The 19,239-nt window shown below is 49.1% G+C and overlaps 1 protein-coding gene across 5 annotated transcripts in view; it reads left to right on the top strand.

The window, feature by feature from the left end:
- The window catches only part of SUFU (SUFU negative regulator of hedgehog signaling), a 132,478-nt gene that overhangs the window by 91,078 nt on the left and 22,161 nt on the right, over positions 1-19,239 (top strand). For 3 of the 5 annotated variants that reach the window (XM_003904190.4, XM_009215262.3, XM_031652112.1), the window contains exons 4-8: positions 842-984; positions 1,899-1,984; positions 2,256-2,328; positions 5,387-5,540; positions 7,673-7,784. In XM_003904190.4, coding sequence (XP_003904239.1) covers positions 842-984; positions 1,899-1,984; positions 2,256-2,328; positions 5,387-5,540; positions 7,673-7,784 — 568 coding nt within the window. Of the gene's footprint in view, positions 1-841; positions 985-1,898; positions 1,985-2,255; positions 2,329-5,383; positions 5,541-7,672; positions 7,785-19,239 lie in introns of all 5 variants that reach the window. The other 2 variants (XM_009215263.3, XM_009215261.3) reach the window with 1 other exon arrangement.

Below are 19,239 nucleotides of genomic sequence, written 5' to 3'. Positions count from 1 at the left end.
CATGGCACCTTGGCACCCATGATGAGAGTCAGAGCTAGTGAGAGACTTAGTACCCTGTGGGGTTGTTTTCCCTTGTGGTTATGTGGCCTTCAACAAAACTCTTTCTAAAGTAATGTGCCTGCTTGAAGTGCAATGGTGAGCCTGTGTGTGAGGAGGCTGTGCCCTTGGCAGCAACAGCTACCCTTGGCAGAATCTGAACATCTCAGAGACATGGCCTGAGGATCGTCATGAGTTGTCTCTGCCACAGTGCGGGAGGCACTATCTAGACCTCCATTTACTTGAAGCCTAGTGTTCCTCAGGAATTCCTGCATCTACCTGTGGAAACTGGTGATAGATCTCAAAGGCCCTCCAAGGTTGGATGTTTCCTTCTGAGCGCCGTTTCAGCAACACAGAAATCTCGGTCTGTTTCTCCAAGGTGAAGGGCTTTCGTTGCCCTGTTGCCTCCCTGTGGACTTCTGGCCAGGTGGCCCCACAAAAAAGCACCTTATTCTTTCTTGGCAGATCCAATCATGGCTCCTGCCTCCCACCATGAGTCGGGATATTGGGGAAATGAAGCAGATGCCAGAAGTCTTTCGGGTTTCCCAAGCCAAAAGAGCTTTCACACTAATAGCCTGTCCTTTTCCATTTAAGTCTGACAGAATTGGCAAGCAGGAACAATTTAGGTTTTTGGAAATATCCACAAGCTCTTTGCTTCCATCCGGAGTGAATGCTTCTCTTCCTTCACAGGGGCTACCCTAAGAGGCTGGGAAGCCTCCCAGCCTGTGCTAGTGAGATCCCAGCCCAGATTCCAGGCCTGGATCTGAGGCCTTGAACACTGAGGATCCTTGTGTCTCTCCCACAGAGAACACCTTCTGCAGTGGGGACCATGTGTCCTGGCACAGCCCTTTGGATAACAGTGAGTCAAGAATTCAGCACATGCTGCTGACAGAGGACCCACAGATGCAGCCCGTGCAGACACCCTTTGGGGTAGTTACCTTCCTCCAGGTGAGGCACAGGTTGAACGCTGGTTCAAGCCTTCCTGTAGGAAGAGTCCTGGGAGGATAGGGAGGCTTGAGGAAGGGGAGTGAAGGGAGTGGGAGGTTTCCTTTGGCCTCCTCCTGATTTCTGTTTCCTCTGATGGTTTGTCAGGTAGATTCAGATGGTCTGATTTAACCTGCTGAGATGGGAGAAGGGGGAAGGGGAAGGCGCCATTTGGGTGGGAGAGAATGGCTGTAGCTGAGAGGGAGGAATGGGGGTGGCAGGTATTCTGTGAACAGTGAAGACCCAGTCTCAGGAACAGGACTTTCTAGCAGGAAGCCAGCTCTGGGTCATCTTTGCTGTTTCCCAGAAGCTGTGGTAACCTGCCCAGCTTTGACCAGTGTTTGTTTTTGGTCACGATGAAGTCTATGTGAAGGTTCCACTGATTCCTTTGATATTTACACAAAGGCCTATCCCCTAATAAGGAAGGGAGGAGTTTCTCTGCAAGCTGCTAGGACCTATTGGTGGTGGTTCCAAGCCTGATAGGTCTCAAAGTCTCTTGTTTACATTCCCCATGATACCAGACTGGGTAGGAATGGCTCCCTGAACCTCCCCAACTTCCAGAGACATGGCCTGAGGACACATCTTGAGTTGCTCAGGCCTTGGTTTTCTCCTTTGCAGCCAAGAGCTAGACTTGGTGTCATCCAGACACAGCAAGGGCAAGGGTCAGGCCTCAGGGCCCACCAGTGGACCCAGCCATTTACCAGCCAGGCAGCCACTCCCTCCTAAGGGAACCATCCCATCTTGGCTGCACCAGCTCCTAAGCACAGATCCTGCCTGTGGTCTCCCAACTGGAGGTGACTCAGAGAGCCTGAGTAACTGACCTTCGTGGGGTGGGGAGCTGCCATTAACACACAGTGGCTTTCTATCCTGGGCCTCAGATCGTTGGCGTCTGCACTGAAGAGCTACACTCAGCCCAGCAGTGGAACGGGCAGGGCATCCTGGAGCTGCTGCGGACAGTACCTGTGTGAGTACCCATGCAAGGTGGGAGCCCGGCTCCCTGGGCCTGGGGATGGGAGTCCCTCCACCACCCTCCATGTGGGGCTCCCTCTTGCATTGTTATTTCAGGCCCTGGTTTTTCACATCAGGGCTTCCTGACAACTCACTCCCTGACAGTCCCTGACCACAAACTATTCCCCTGTGTCCTAGGCCTGGGGCAGCAAACAGGGCAGGCTGTAGGCCCAGCCCATCAGCCCCAGATCCTCAGTTACCATTGTATCCCCTTTCCTTGTCCACAGTGCTGGCGGCCCCTGGCTGATAACTGACATGCGGAGAGGAGAGACCATATTTGAGATTGATCCACACCTGCAAGTATGTCTTGAGTGAGGAAAACCTTTCTAGTAACCTGTGCCTAGGCCTCTTCCAAATAACACTGGCTTTCATCCTGGGAAAATGGAGGAGCTTTATGTGTGAGTGAGTAGATATTTGGCATCATTTGGAACTTGTCCCCTGAATTCTGCGGAGCACATAGGGAACAGAGATTTCAGCCCAGGAAAGCTAGTCCTCAGACATACGTATTTTGGCATTTTAAAAGGATATTTTTATTGTATGTAAATTACATATTGGCTTAAAAAATTAGATCGCCAGCAATAAAAGATAAGTGTAGTGGATATTGCTTGTTTGCCCAGTATTCATTCTCTTGCCTCCCAGACTTTCTTTTAGGGAGCCACCATGGCCACCACGGCCCTGTACCAGACAGTGGTGTAGGTGATACTGACTCCATGGCCCAGCTTCAGGAGTGAGTGCTGATTGGTCTAATGGTCCCATCCCCGTTTTCGCCACATTTTCTATCTTGGACAGTCATTCGCAGAGCTCCTAGCCTGGAAAAGTTGGCACCTTAGACATACAGGCTGGCAGCTGCCCACTCCCTGTGGCCCACCTGGACAGTGTTTCAGTGTCATCTTTGCTGTTTTAGAAGCATTCCTTTGGCATGCAGGTAAATTTAGAAAGCCACAAGAACGTAACTGCCTTTTTTTTTTTTTTTTTTTTTTTTTTGGTGGGGGCGGAGTTTCACTCTTGTCACTCAGCCTGGAGTGCAATGGCGCAATCTCAGCTTACTGCAACCTCTGCCTCCTGGGTTCAAGCAATTGTCCTGCCTCAGCCTCCCGAGTAGCTGAGATTACAGGCGCCTGCCACCACACCCAGCTAATTTTTGTATTTTTAATGGAGACAGCATTTCACCATGTTGGTCAGGCTGGTCTCGAACTCCTGGCCTCAGATGATCCGCCTGCCTCGGCCTCCCAAAGTGCTGGGATTACAGGTGTGAGCCACCACGCCCGGCCTATAACTGCCTTTCTTATGGGCTTCTCCTGAAGCAGAAGCCACAGACAGCTAATAATGTTACCTGCCACATGTCTGGTTCCTTCTACTCCCCTGACCAAATTCAGGTCATTGCCATCTCTAAGCCTCTCATGCTTCTGTAAAAAATCTGGTAAGCCACAGGCAGTTGCCGCGAGTTCCATGTGTTAGAGAAAGAGAGAGGTGGCAGCTGGACATGTAGCCAGCAGCCCCTGAGTTCTTCACTGTAGATTTGTGAGTTCTTGGGCATAAATCCTATTCATTCACAGATGATGCTCCTCTGTTTTCCTAGTGCCTTTAACACTGAACATTTCAAACTGCTGCCACGATCCTCTATTCTCTCTACTTTAAACTTGGTTTCCTTGTATCTTCTGCATATGCGAGAACCAGGAACCAGGAAGGCTATGCTTCCCTAAGCCCTTGTTCTGTAGCCACACTGGGATCCAGCATGGGGCACTGTGGGCCATTGTTTGGACCCTATCATAAGTGCCAAGTACTAAGAAAGAACCTGGTCCTTTGCACTAGAAGGGTAAACAGCTGTCCTTCCATGCCAAGAGCTATTCTCCTTCCTAGTCTGCAGGCTCCCCTGAGAGCAGCCCACAGGACCCAAGGTCCCACAGGGAGAAAGGACAGCTTTCCTTCCTGGTGGCTCTGTGTACCAAGTGTGAACTCCTCTGTATTCACTGTGCCTTTCAGGAGCCTGCTTGCTATCAGTCCATTTAGAGCTGGCGTATATTCCTGTGATCCAAGCTCTAGACTAACCAGCTGTGTGCCCAAACAAGTCCCTCACCTTTCTGCGTCTTAACATTTTCTTTTTACTTATAAAGTAAATGGCCCAGACAAGTTAAGCCAAGAATTGTCTGTCTGCAACTCTTTAACTAAGTGAGGGACCCCAGGGCAGCCAGTGGAGAGGAAAAAGCTCAGACTATCCCCTGAGCACACCAGAGTATACACACTCCCCGCCCGGAGTACACAGAGCGCTTCCCTGCTTAGCCTCTTCCTGCTCGGAACCCACAGCTTTGCCCAGGCCACCATTAGCACTTGAAAGGAGGAGATGACTGATGGGAAGGAGGCATCTGGGGCACAGCCACTTGCTGACTGGTCCCGGGAAATAAGGACAGTACCTGTACTTCTCCCAGATGGGGCTCCTGGGCTGATCGGCAGGCCAGTGTGGCACCCGTAGAGGCAGGAAGCACAGATTCTTGTTGAGGTGCTCAGTCACAAGCTTGATTTGGCCCACATGGGCATAGATGACTTTTAGTTCAAGGTCCAGCATCAATGAAGGGTGTTTTACCAGAAAATCCAGGGATGTTTTGAGTACAACTCTTCCTTGAGGCCATTTGGAGAGTGTTTGGACCCAGCAATACCAAGGCCTGTAGAAAGGTAGGGTCTCGATGGGGAGAGAAGGGTGTCTGCAGATAGTCACTGCACTCCAGGCCCCCATCTCAGTCTAAGAAATGGGAGGGAATCTCCATCCAGAGTCCTTTGCCAAACAAGGGAACCCATGCATCTAGGGGAAGTCCAGCCTTCTGCTCTCCTGTGGCTCTTCCCTGTGTGACCACACCCTCTAGCTGTTAGAAGGGGAAACTGCAGGTGCTGCCTGTCGCCTGTGGCAGGCTTCCACCTTGTCTTCTATAGCAGTCACTGAGAGGTTCTGCCTGAAGATCGGGAGGAGAGGAAGGATCACGCCTCTCCTCAGAGAAGTAGGCTCTCTCATGGCCACATCAGCTCCACCAGCCAGCCTGGCAGAGACAGGTTTGGGGCTCTGACACAGGTAGAGGCCATTGTACTGGAAGGCTGATGGTAGAAGAGATGCTTCCCTTGGGATCTGCATTCCTCCCGGCTTCCCCTAATCCCTGGTTCCCCTGGAGGAGTCCAAGAGCTGGTAGAGACCATCATGCATTGGTAACCAGGGCAGAACAAGGTCAGAGATCCTGCTCTTCCAGCATTTGTCCCATGCTCAGTACCACAAGGGCTCAGTAAATACTGTAAGAGTGGTGGCTGGAAGAGTGGTCACCTTGGGCCACCAGTTCTCTGAAAGAACTCTGGCTCTTTGGTTCTTTTCAAGCAGGAGAGAGTTGACAAAGGCATCGAGACAGATGGCTCCAACCTGAGTGGTGTCAGTGCCAAGTGTGCCTGGGACGACCTGAGCCGGCCTCCCGAGGATGACGAGGACAGCCGGAGCATCTGCATCGGCACACAGCCCCGGCGACTCTCTGGCAAAGGTGGGAGCCAACACCCAGCCTTCCCCCAGCCTTCCTCCTTCCTTTTCCCCAGGGCCTGGTTTCCAGGCTCTCTAGGATGGGTCTCTAACAAAAACAACCCATTCAATAGTTTATTTCCTGGCATGATTTAAACAGCAAGTGAAGTCTTCCAGCAGGGTGGAATTAAGGGAGCTTTATTGGCCCATTTCTAGTTGTGTTTCCTGTGTGTATTTCAAATGCATCACCAGCAGGCACCATTGTGTTTTAGATTTGTCCCTTGCAATCTGAGGTCATGGAGGTGAGTGGAAGCCTTAGAACAGTTACAGGAAAAGTCCATAGTCCACCCAAGTGCAAGAGAAAAGTGTCGGCCACCCACGGAATTGACACAGGGCCCAGCTCTGGCCTGAAGGCCATGCCAGATCCAAGGATCACTCTGGCCTTGGGCCCTCCCAGGCCTTCAACAAGAGAGGCCTGAGTGTGAGGCCAGCTTGCAAATTGCCCACCTCCTGTCATACAGATACAGGGTTAGGGCTGTGGGCAGGGCCTCTGGACCCACTGCATTCCGGATGGGGTATTTGGGAAGGAGGATGTGGCTGTCCTGTTGGAATCTCCCTATGCTGATCTTGGCTACAGAAACAGTTGTGGTTTTTAGTAGAGGGCGTCCCCAACTAACTGCAAAGGAAAAGCAGCCACTTACATATACATGTGTTGACAGCTTCTTTGTCTACTTCCTTTCTTCATTCTTCCATCTTTTCTTTTTTTGAAGAATAAGATGTCTACAGCCCTGAATAAAATCCTTACATATATGATAACACTTACAAAAGGTTTTTGTTCGTTCTGTAAAGGACAAACTTAAACCCCTAGTGCAAATATTTGAGCCCTTTTTTTTTTTCTTTGAAACAGGGGTCTCTGTTGCCCAGGCTGGAGTACAGTGGCTTGATCTTGGCTCACTGCAACCTTCGCTTCCCAGGCTGAAGTGATTCTCCAGCCTCAGCATCCCAAGTAGCTGGGACTACAGGCATGAGCCACCAACGCCCAGCTAACTTTTGTATTTTTTGTAGTCAGGGCTTCGCCATGTTGCCCATGCTGGTCTTAAACTCCTGAGCTCAAAACAATCCACCCGCCTCAGCCTCCCAAAGTGCTGGGATTACAGATGTGAGCCACCTCACCCAGCCGAGCCCTTTCTTTCCTTCCTGTTTGTTTTAATGGCATGCCAAGTCTGTTGGAGGCTCAAAGACAGGGTATACAGTTATTGGAATCATTTGGTTGCTTTTGACAACCAAATGAGGTTGATTTAAAGAGGGAGTCATAGTCTTGTCTAAAATTTCAGTCATTATTGGCTATTTTTAAAAATTATAAATTAATCCATCCTACTGTAACAAGTCAGATCGTTAGAAAAGTTAGTAATCATCTCCTTTCCACTCTAAGACCACTCTTTGAGCAACTAACTTTAATTTGCTTTTTTGTATCTGTTTACAGTTTGCAGAGATAAATTTGGATCCAAATCTCAGTACAGGGGACCAGACTAGTAAGCTTCATCCCAAAGACCAGCAAAGCACCTTACAAAGAAATAATCCCACCAAGGGAACTCTTTCACTTCCTGGCCCTTGCCTCTCCATGGAGAGGCAGAGTTTCCTGGGATAGACCAAGGTGGAGGGATGATCTCGTCTCACTGACTTGAATGCAAGGGGAAGGGGTGGCAAGACCAGATGCTAGTTGACCACCCAGAACCCAGAAAGGTGTGTGAGTGGCACCTGCCCATTCATGGCAGGGCACTTGCAGCCTTCACTCACATCCATTTCAGTGGGCAGAATCCCCAGTAATCAGTCACTGTGTGGAGCCACGTTAAGGGTAAACCTCGGGCCTGTGACACAGGAAGGAAAACGATGGTGGAGAGTGCTTTTCTGAACTCTAGAGGCTGCCCCTGGATTCTACAAGAATGGCACTCTTCCAACCTAGAGCTTCTTAAGAGCACGGTTGTCCCCTCGCAATCTGTACTCACTCAGCACTCACATCTGGATGCCTAGTGTGGGCTCAGGACTGGCCAATGTGGTAGTTTTTCTTAGCACCTCTGCTGAGCCAAGTTTTAAGAGCAGGGTAAGAGTTGCTGGGAGCCCACTGGGCCACCGGGCAACTTAGTGGTGTTGTTGCAGACACAGAGCAGATCCGGGAGACCTTGAGGAGAGGACTCGAGATCAACAGCAAACCTGTCCTTCCGCCAATCAACCCTCAGCGGCAGAATGGCCTCGCCCACGACCGGGCCCCGTAAGTTCCCCAGTGTCCATGGACTGGAACAAGAGGATGATTTTGTCCTGAAGGGCCTGTCCCTGTGGATTGCATGAGAGAGAACAATGCACATAGCCCTTGCTGGATGGGCCCAGGATCTCTAGGCTTAAGGGCAGGCATGGTCTGGGGCACACAGATCTATCTGTGGGTCATAGGAGAGGGCCTCAGAGGGGACCCAGCAGACCGTGAATATAAACATCAGTAAATATTTACATGAGCCGTGTGAACAGACAGGAGGCCAGGTTGGGGCGAAATCTGACTTGGGGCCTCCCAGCCTTGTGGGAGCCCATTGTGCTGAGCACAGTTCCCTCCTTATCTCGGTCTCGGCCAGAGTTGCCCTTCCTTCCTTCCTGGAGCCTGGTCTCCGGCTGATAGCTGCAACCCTGGGGGCCTCCCTCTCTGGCCAGCCCCATGCTGGATGCCTGCGGCTGAGGCCCTTCTTCCTGCCTCTCTTCCCTGGGGCCCAGGGAAGGGAAAGGAAGTCTTTTGCAGGCCTCTGCTGCTTGTCCAGGGGCCCCTGTAGCCCTCGGGAGAGACTGTGGCCACCCCAGAGGTCAGATCCGCTTCCTGCCAACCTCTCTTCCTCTGATAGAGGGGATGAGTGATGGGCAGGGCTGGAACTGGGCACCCTCCTCTGCCCTTAGTCCCAGGGCAGCTCTAGGGAATAGCTGCTGGCAGGAGATACTAGGGGGCTGGCAGCCCAAAGCAGGAACCTTGCCTGCCAGGGAGGAAATTGCTGTGCCTTGGGCTGAAAGGGAGGTCAGTCATCCTGCAAGACCAGGGTGATCTAGCCTTCTTCTACGAAGTCTTTATTACACATTTGCTGTCTGACAAGCTTGGGCCCAGGTGGCCATCTTGGGTGCACAGGCTCTTCCTTTGGGAGAACATGAGTGAAACAATTACCTTTTAATAGTGTGTGTCTGGCTGTCGATGTGATTTGTTGGAAATGGCTGCTTCTCTGGATTCTAGCTTTAGTTGCTGATCATGGTTCCCAGAAATAGTAACACTTCAGTGCGCTACAAAAAAGACAGGTCCACAGGATCTGGGGTAGTTAGGGAGGGCATCTTGGAGGAGGAAGAACATGGCATTGACCTTCAGGACGCCTTAGAATTTTAATAAGCAGGGGAAGGAACTCAAGAGGATATAGCACAGGGGAGGCCTGGCTGGTTAAAGTTCAGGCTGCCTCCTGAGACCTGACTGGACTAGAGTTACTCTGGGAACAGGGCTGTGCTGAGACTTGAGCTCTTTGGCAAAAGCCTGGAGAAGCCTCTACCGCCACCTCAGAGCAGCTTTTAACTCCGGCCTGTGGGTTTCTCCAGCCAGCTGCCCTGAAGTAGCTGGCTCGAGGCATCCCGATCATCCCCTGGCAGCAGCAGATGGCCACACCAAGGTCATATGACATATGGAAGCTCTCTACCTGTGAGTCTGGACCCTGTCCCAGGTCTACACTCCTTCCCATTCCCTGAGCTTGGCTTCTCGCTTTGGGCCTCCTTGGCACTGTTGGGAGGCCAAAGGTACTGGAAGGCCTATAACATGGAGATAGTCTCAGTCCAGATGGCTCTCTGCCTCTGGAAGCCTGGGGTTTCTAGGCAGGAGGGCACAAGCTCCTGCAGAGATACAACCTTCTTGCCCCTCTTGTGTATCTGGAACAGGCCTGAGATCTCACTCTCTGGCTTGGGAGCACTTCCAGCTACTGCACCCCTGGACATTGCAAGGGGGCACAAGGCTCTGGCCTCCTAGATATACACATAAGCCCAGACTCAGCCGACACCCTAACTGGGCAGTAGGGTATTGGTTCTGGTCCAGGGGGTCTCTGTAGACATAAGGCAGAGAGGTTGTGGCTTCTACCCTTTGGCTTGAGTTGGCTGAGATACAGAGAGATGGGTGGGAAAAGATTTGAGGTGCCGGGTTTGTCTCCCCTTCCTGAAGGTTTAGTGCCCAGTCAGGTCTCTGAAGCACCAGGATCTGCAGTCTGGGGGGATTAGAATGTTTCCTCTGAAGCTGTCAGTGCTGGTTACCAATTTGTTAGCAATTGGTTGAGAAATGGTTTCTCCTCCTCCTTTGCCAAGAACATTCTCCAACACACCCCTCAAGCCTGTCAGACTCAAGCTTCCTGTTATCTCAGGATCGATGATGATGGACTCAGTTCAGTTCAGTGAGCGTGATGTTAATATCTGTGCTGCCCACTCTGGGACCTGACCCCATTTCAGATACACCACATGGATTGCAACTGAGAAAGCTGACCCAAAATGTGCTGGCACCACTGTTTGCTCCGCTCCCTGTGCGGGGGCAGCCAGCGTGGGCCATATTTTGTCTGCTGGTCTGATTTCCCCTTAGTCAGGACTTCTGGGCCAGGAAACTCTTATGCATGGGTCTTCCTGGGTTTGTCTGTGGTCTGAGGAAGATACAGAGCTAGATCAGAGGCTCAGAGCAGCTGATCAAGCCTGGGCATTAGCAGCTGGGTGCCGGCCTACTTGGGGGCATCAAGCACTTGCTCTTTTCACACTTCAGCAGCAGCTAAAACATTATTAGTGCTTATTCTGTGCTAGGTAATGTGCCAGTTACTATCTGCTGCCATTCATTTATCTCATCCTCATAGCCATCCTGTGGTCGATAATCTTACATATCCCCCTTTAATGGATGAGGCACAGAGAGGCTAATAAGTATCTTGTCCAAGGTTAGAAAGGGGTTGCGCTTACTTACAGCCATCTATCAGCCATTAAAATGATGTAATCTTCCTTACCCTATTCTCAGGGACCCCATGGGGGACACATCAGACTGTGTTTCCAAGAAAATAATGACCCTTACTGGTAGAATTCATCTAACTAGTTGCAGCATGAATCGGGACCTCTCACATGGCACCAAGGACAAAGCCAAAGCCTCATGTTAGAAGCCTATTGGGCTTATTTAACTAAACTGTAGGGGAGTTAAATAACTCCTAGGAGATGCCATGAGCCTCGGTGATTCCAAATCCCAGAAATAACAAGCTATGTCATAATTGGCTCATTTATACCAAAATTATTTTGTGACACAAGGCCTTATTTTCTTCATGTACAGAAACTAAAACAACCCTGTCTCTGGCCCCTCTACCACCTCAGGGCAAGGGGATTTCTTTCCATTTCGAGGGTCTATTTCTTCCTTTCCAGAAAGGCAGGCCCCCTGGGTAACCTGCTCCTCTCCTACTCTTCATTGCCAGCCCTCCTCCCACTGCCTTCCCAGAAGGAGAGTCCTTGGCCCTCTTCAGGGCTTCTTCAGCATTTCACAACCCTTGCATTCCAGCCATGAAATTTGTATCTGGCTTTTCCCAAGATGATCAGTTGAGAAAAGCCTCCTTCAGCTTGCTGGCGCCTCCCTTCCCACTGCCTGCTCGGGTGAGTTTGGGAAGGATGGGAAGCAGCTCCTTTGTGCCGCATGAGGACAGCCTGGCTTAAAGACTGTGCCTGCCAACATCTGTAGGGATTTGAGGAGGGAAAAGTTCCTGGGCATCCTCTCTGAGGTCACCTGGTCAGCGTGAACTACGGAGTCTGGTCTCTCTACAGTGCACAGTGTGGTCAGGTGAATTGTGTGTAGAGGTTTTCTTGTCTTTCTGTCTTTTTTTTTTTTTTTTTTTTTTGGACACAGGATCTCCTTCTGTCACACAGGCTGGAATGTGGTGGCAAGATCATAGCTCACTGCAGCCTTGAGCTCCTGGCCTCAAGTGATCCTCTTCCCACCTTGGCCTCCCAAAATGCTGGGACTACAGGCATGAGCCGCCATACCTGGCCTGTATTTCTCTAAACTGTTGCTCAGATGCTGGGAACCTGCATCAGTATTCTAGGACCACCTCCTCCCTCAGCAAGTGACTTACCACCTGAGGCTGGGGACCCTTAGGGAGCACTCTGAGTTGTGCCCTCCCAGAGGGGGACAGGGCACATGCATGTGTGCACACTTATGTTAGAGGGGAAAAGTTCCTGACTCTGGGAGAAGCACTTTGTAGTTGAGGCACCTCTAAAAAGCGAACTCACCATCACTGCTGAGATTCTCAGTCTTCTAGAATCACACCAGCAACTTTCAAGACCTGTAAAAAAATTTTTTTTGCCTTAATTTCCTGGGCAATTAAGATTCTGTACCACGAATTCCTCTGCTGTAACATTCTCATTTGCAACACCTCCCCAACATACACACACACACATATACATAGATTTCTCCGCGCTCTTATGAGTGTCTCTGCACCTGTCTGTTTAGCCTTTGATTGGGGTGACTTTGCTGCCTCTAATTCCCATCTTGAATACCTTGTAACCTGGTCAGGGAGTCATCCTTTCGAGAAAATTGTGTTTTGTTTTGCTCAGCCTATGAGGTCCATGAAGATTAATTAGAAGAAGAAAATATCTCGTTTGCATCCAACCTACCAGTGAATTGGGGTGAAGGAAGGTGAGTTTCCATCTGGGGGAAACAGCTGGGCTGTGGCTGGTGCCGCTCGCACGAAGGGCAGTATTGGGTAACCCTGCTTCAAGGGGTCTCTCCTGGCAGCGCAGTGGCCAGCCTGGAGCCCTCTCTGTCACGTTGGCTTCCCTCACACTCCCACACTGGGGAAGTACAGTTGTTTGCACTGGAAAGAAAGCCCAGAAATAAACAGCCCTTCTCTTAGGGCCCCAGCCAGACTCTGCAGGGCTGATGAGAGGAACAGCCTAGGCCTCTCTGCTCCCTGCTTCCTGGACAGCAGGCTCCTTTTTGCCTCCCTCACAGTGATCCGTGTTGTCATGCCAAGTACCTTTACAGGACTTTCTCAGAAATACACATTTGAAAGGGCAGAGCAAGGGGCTCCACAGCAAGTCTGGCATGGGTAAATTTCTGTTTTAACTCCGTTCTTTGCTCCACTTCCCCAAAGAGATGAAGCCACGGCCATTGTTAACACCCCAACTTCAGAATTCCTCACTGGTGCTTGAATTCTCAGTCCAAACGCTGCACCCCCCTCCCTCGAGTTGCACAATCAGGAGTATTTTTATCACCCATCCTTGATCCTCGGTGTCACCCAACACTTCAGCAGTGAGTCACTTCTCCAGGGAGGGGAAAAGGAAGGCTCAAAGGTAAGAGCTAGAGAAAGGAAATGACTCAGTGTCTCAGAAAAAGGAAAGCTGGGGTTCTGGGTAGAGCAAGCTCATTCAGGAGAGTAGGGGTACTAATCTCCCACCCAAGTTAGAGGGCAGGGCTGGGGATGGCGGCCCCTCATGCCCAGAGGAGTTAATAGTTGACTAGGAAATCCCCTAACCTTGATGCAGATTTTACTCACCCTGACTTCTTTAGCCATACTCTGTCACACCATTTCATGATCAGATTTTACCTTTGGGATATTCCCAATGAAAATATTGCGCCCTTTTTTTTTTTTTTTTTTTTTTTTGAGACGAGGCGAAATCTTACTCTGTTGCTTAGACTGGAGTGCAGTGGCACAGTCTCAGCTTACTGCAACCACTGCCTTCCGTGTTCAAGCGATTCTCCTGCCTCAGCCTCCTGAGTAGCTGGGATTATAAGCACACACCACCATGCCCAGCTAATTTTTGTATTTTTAGTACAGATGGATTTTCACCATGTTGGTCAGGCTGGTCTCGAACTCCTGACCTCGTGATCCGCCCGCCTCGGCCTCCCAAAGTGCTGGAATTACAGGCATGAGCCACTGTGCCCTGCCAAATATTGCATTTTTAAACTGAGTGTGGTGGCTCATACCTGTAATCCCAGCACTCTGGGAGGCTGAGGCAGAAAATCTCTAGAGTCCAGGAGTTCGAGACCAGCCTGGGCAACATGGCGAAACCCCATCTCTACAAAAAATACAAAAAATTACTCAGGTGTGGTGGCACATGCCTGTAGTCCCAGCTACTCAGGAGGCTGAGGTGGGAGGATCACCTGGACCTGGGAGGTTGAGGCTGCAGTGAACCGTGATCACACCACTGCACTCCATCCTGAGACCCTGTCTCAAAACAAAAAAAGAAAATACTGTATTTTGACATTTGGTTATTGGTGTTTACTATTCACCTTTTATGGCCTTTTACTCTTATATTGTCCTTATGAGAAAATTTGTCAGAATTACCAGGTTATACAGCCTTGTGCTTAACAAGAACTTTAGAGGTGAGCTGGTCCCCTCTCCCTCCATCCCACACCCACACCCTTTTCCAGTTCTGCCTTAAAGGGAGACCTGCAGGTGGTTGTTTCTCTGGAAAGTTCAGAGCTTTCGTCAGCAATCGGAGAGCAAAAGGAAGAATCTCCCAGGCAAGGGGCAGAAGCTAGAGGTTGGGCTGGGCTCAGCAGGCCAAATCCACTTCACTTGTGAATAGTTGCCAAGCTTGATGCCCTGGTTCCTCTTCCTGGGCGTCCCCAGGGAGAAGGCTCCAAGTCGTGTGGCCACTGCAGACGTCATGACTCATAGGACTGGGATTGTGGCTAAAAGGAGTCTCAATGGTTCAGCTCCTCTCCTTTCCACCCCTGCTGCCACTGACTGAATGGGACCAATACCTTTTAGGCGAATGTGGAAAAAGTAAGACTTTTCCATTCAGAGAGACCAGGGTGGAGGGGAACCATGGTTGAGACTCTGTTGGTCTGTCATGTGTAGGTAGGGTGATCAGGGCATGTACTATCAACTGTACAGTACTAGAAATCAGGAATCTACCTTGACACTGGAAGGAGAGGGTTTATTAGGATCTGTAAAAAGTCACCTCATGCAGTGAGAAATACAAATATAGAATGCATTATATAGACAGGTGGTAAAGACGAAATAGGTCAATTTAGATCAATTGCACCTCTAAACCAGCCCATAAACCACCCCTTGGTGTGGTGCTCTCAATATAGAAGGAATCCTGGGCTAGTCCTTGTGGCTGAGTGGGCAGTTTTTATTGTACATCACCTTGTGCCAGGCCTTGCGTTGTGGGATGCCCTTGTTCCTGTCTTGTGACTTAGAACACTGAGACTTAACGAGGTTATAGAACTTATCTAGCATCAGACTGCAGGGATTAAGTGTCAGCCAGGATTTGAACCTTGGGTGGTGTGACTCTAGATCTGAGCCTCTTCACTGAGTATTGCCTGTAAAAGAGGATAAAGGTGGAGGGATACATGCCAGTTCACCAGAAAACGTAACTGGAAACAGGGTCTTTGACACCTGCATGCCAGCGCACGGAGGAAAGGTGGTATTGTAGTTTGCCTGGAAACCCCTGAAGGTGGCAGTTCGGGAGAGACCGTTTAACTGAGAGAGGGATACTAAAAAATAAAGTGAAATCAGCTAGAGGATACACTCCATCCGAATAAGTGAGGAAGACATATGGGGGTAGGAAATGGATCCAACATGAGAAAGAGGCAAGGAGAATCCAGGGTGAAAGGGAGAATGATCCCAGATGACAACAGTATAGCAGGAATGGAAGGCAGCCAACTCAGGTGGGAGCAGGTTGGAAGGATCCTCTGAAGAAATGTCTCCAAGAAAATAAAATTGATAAATACTTGGTGTATTTGAATGGCTTGGGAGGAAGATGTGTGGACCATTGGTAAGAGTATTTTTTTTTTTTTTTTTTTTTTTTTTGAGACGGGGTCTGACTCTGTCACCTTGGTTGGCATGCAGTAGTGTGATCTCAACCTCTGCCTCCTGAGCTCAAGCGATCTTCCCTCCTCAGCCTCCTGAGTAGCTGGGACCACAAGCACACGCCACCATGCCCGGTTAATTTTTTGTACTTTTGGTAGAGATGGGGTTTTACTGCATTGCCCAGGCTGGCCTTGAACTCTCTGAGCTCAGGTGATTTTCCCACCCGGCCTCCCAAAGTGCTAGGATTATGGGCGTGAGCCACCACGCCCAGCCAGTAATAGTAATTCTGATTTAATTGGTGATAAGCACATAGAAAACTAAGAGAGGTATTAAATCCAAGGAAAATAGAAAATTATGACAAAAGGAAAAGTATATTAATATAATACATGGCTCAGCTGTAAACAGCATTGACATAGTCAAATAATTTAAACACTTAATACCAGTCCACACAAACTGACGGTGCAGTTATCCTGGAAAAGTGGGAAGATGTATGGAAGAGAGCTAAAAGCTCATCTTCCATGGTGGGGAGTCAGTAGGTAAAGCCTGAAAAGGAAATACCAGGCCGGGCGCAGTGACTCATGCCTGTAATCCCAGCACTTTGAGAGGCTGAGGCTTGCAGATCACTTGAGGTCAGGAGTTTGAGACCAGCCTGGCCAACATGGTGAAACCCCGTCTCTACTAAAATACAAAAATTAGCTGGGCACGGTCACGCGCCTGTAATCCCAGCTACTCAGGAGGCTGAGGCAGGAGAATCGCTTAAATCCAGGAGGTGGAGGTTGCATGAGCCAAGATCTCGCCACTGTACTCCAGCCTAGGTGACAGAGCAAGACTCCGTCTCAAACAAAAAAAAAAAAAAGAAAAGAAAAAGAAAAGGAAACACCAGGAATTAAAAATAAAGTATATTTAAAATATCAAGGATGGGAGGCTGAGGTCAGGAGCTCAAGACCAGCCTGGCCAACATGGTAAAACCCCATCTCTACAAAAATACAAAAAATTAGCCAGGCATGATGGTAGGTGCCTATAATCCCAGCTATTTGGGAGGCTGAGGTGGGAGAATCGCTTGAACCCAGGAGGTGGAGGGTGCAGTGAGCCAAGATGGCGCCATTGCACTCCAGCCTGGGCAACAGAGTGAGACTCCGTCTGAAAAAAAAAAAATTAAGGAAATATGAAAGAATCATCTACAGAGGTGACAGTTGTCTCTGAGGAGGGGAGCATGGGAAGACAGTGACTATTGTAACGACCCTCATGAAACCCTTTGACCCTTTAAACGCTAAAAAAGAAAAAAGAAAAAGGTATTGAATGAGCTGTTATAGTTTACTCTGCCCAGTGAAAAGAAAGGATGATGTATGCCAGGTAAAAAGCACACAGTTAGTGCCAAGGCAAGCCCAGGGGAACTTCAGCTTCCCTAGCCTCAGGCTGAGAGTTGAGGGTGAGCCGTGGAGAATCATCTGACAGCCCCCTGGAAAGCGTCTGTCTCGGGGCACAGAAGATAATCAGGGGGAACTCGGCTGTGGACCCAATTCTGACCAGCAGGGAGTGTGAGCCCTGTGAGAAAGCAGCTTGGGCAGGCAGAGGTCAGGAGGGAAAACCCTGGGCCAGTAGTCCCCAGAGGAGGTCCCCGCAACATTTTAGGGGATTTTCTTGGGTGTTCAGTGAAAAGAGGGTTCTCTGGCTACAGTTGGAAAATGCTGGTTTACACAAAATGAAACCAGTACATTTTCCCTCTATCGTCCTCCTCAGAGTCCAAAATGCCAACATTTTGTGAATCTCTGATCTGAGATGGGGCATATTCCATCTACCCTTTGCCGTACCTGTTTTTCTAGAGGCTTCTCTTAAAATTCCATCAAATACCCTTTGGGAAGTCCTGCCCTGTCTTCCAGGAAGGCAGTTCTTTTAAGAATTCAAGGAAAAGGCAGTTCTTTTAAGAATTCAAGGAAAAGATAGATGTGTCTTCATAGTCCTGAAACCCTGGAAGAAAAGACCACTCAAAAGAGATGGGAGTTTCTTAAGGAGAAATTATAATTACTCTTTTGCTGGTATCAAGGAGAACTGGGGTTTTGTCTCAGCTCTTTACTCATTGTTTGATCTTGGGCTAGTTATTTAAGTCTCTGAGTTTCAGTGTCTTTATCTGTAAAATGGGGAAAATAATGCCTCTTTATAGAGTTGTGATGGAAATGAAAGGAAGCAAACTATACAAAGGATTTAGCATGGGACCCAGTACCATAGTCTGTGCTCAATAAAAGATGTCTCTTATTATTGTGAATAGTCCCCTGAAAACCAAAAAGAGGTCTAATACCTCCAGGGACCAGTATAAGTCTGTAGAGAATACTTCACACAACTCAATTTGGAAGAATTTGAACAAATGCTAGAAGGAGAGAGATGTTATGTCAGCATAGACTTTAAAGAACAGGGTCAAGAAAAGCTGAAACTCAAGAACTGAGTCTTGCAAAAAAAGTGCAATGAGCAGCAAAAAGGACTTTATTTTTGTACTTCTCTTTGGAGTAAGAAGAAGAAAACCTAGACCTAATTGTTTGGACAGAGTATCGTTTATCAGTGGCAGAGAGAAAGCAAAATTTACTCAAGTTCTGTTATGGTTCCATATTGAAACAAATGGTTTTATCAGACCAGGAAGGGTCCCACAGGCATTGACAAGAGAGTTGAATCTATTATTTCAGCTCTCCTGGCTCACATGTATTGTGCCTCCAGAACACCAGGAGAATTGGCAGGCAAGAGTCGTGAAGCTGGTGTCAGCAATCTTTGAGGGAATGGGAGAGAGGTGTTGGCAGACTGGAAGTACTCAGAAGTTGCAAGATGCAAAAAGCATCTTGCACTCTCTAGACTAGTGAGCGTGGTGTCACTCTCAGCGAAAATTCTGAACTAGATTATTCAGCAAGTAGGCTGTGAACACTCCAAGGGAAAGAGCGAGTCCTGAGAGTCAGAAAGAGCCAGGCTTGCCAGACCATCCTCATTGCCTTTTTATTTATTTATTTTTAATTTTTTCCAAAGACCCCTAAGTAGACTCAACATTGTCATTGCCTAAAAAGAAATGCTTACCCGGCTGGGCGCAGTGGTTCACACCTGTAATCCCAGCACTTTGGGAGGCCGAGGCGGGCGGATCACTTGAGGTCAGGAGTTCGAGACCAGCCTGGCCAATATGGTAAAATCCTGTCTCTACTAAAAATACAAAAATTAGCAGGGTGTGGTGGTGGGTGCCTGTAACCCTAGCTGCTTGGGAGGCTGAGGCAGGAGAATTGCTTGAACCTGGGAGGCAGAGGTTGCAGTGAGCCGAGATCGCACCATTGCACTCCAGCCTGGGCGTCACAGCGAGACTCTGTCTCAAAAAAAAAAAAAAAAGAAAGAAAGAAAAAAGAAATGCTTACCTGCCCAAGCAGATAAAGGAAGTACTGCAGACCATATATAGGCGGGGTTTAGCAAGACGTTTTGAGAACATTCTGACAGCATTATAGGCAAGACAGAAATGTCCGGAGAACATCCAGGAGGGTGAGGGCTGTGGTGATGGGAAGGTTGGGTTGATTATAACTGGTTGGATGGGCATACCCAAAGAGTAATGATGTCAGTCCATCAGCCTGTCTGCCTAGCCCTTTCCTGTTTACTTTTTAATCAAAGCCTGGGATGAGAACATCAATGACGAATTTATCAGTTTTGTCAGTGATCTGAAGTCAGGAAGGAATGCCAATATGAAGAATGCCAGAGTCAGGTTTCAGAAATACCCGAACTGCCGGAACACTAGCCAGATAGTGCAGAGTTCTTCTGCTCCTAGCTCCATGTAATCAGCCGGACATACTAGTTGGGGGACATACTAGACAGGGGATGTACTAGATGGGGGAGAACGGGTCCCAGGGCAGCCCATGGGAAGCCCGAGGAAGATTTCATTGA

Source organism: Papio anubis, chromosome 11 (assembly GCF_008728515.1).
Source record: "Papio anubis isolate 15944 chromosome 11, Panubis1.0, whole genome shotgun sequence".
Classification (NCBI taxonomy): Eukaryota; Metazoa; Chordata; class Mammalia; order Primates; family Cercopithecidae; genus Papio; species Papio anubis.
The sequence above is the reverse complement of the archived record's forward strand: the minus strand, read 5'-3'. Positions and strand labels throughout refer to the sequence as shown.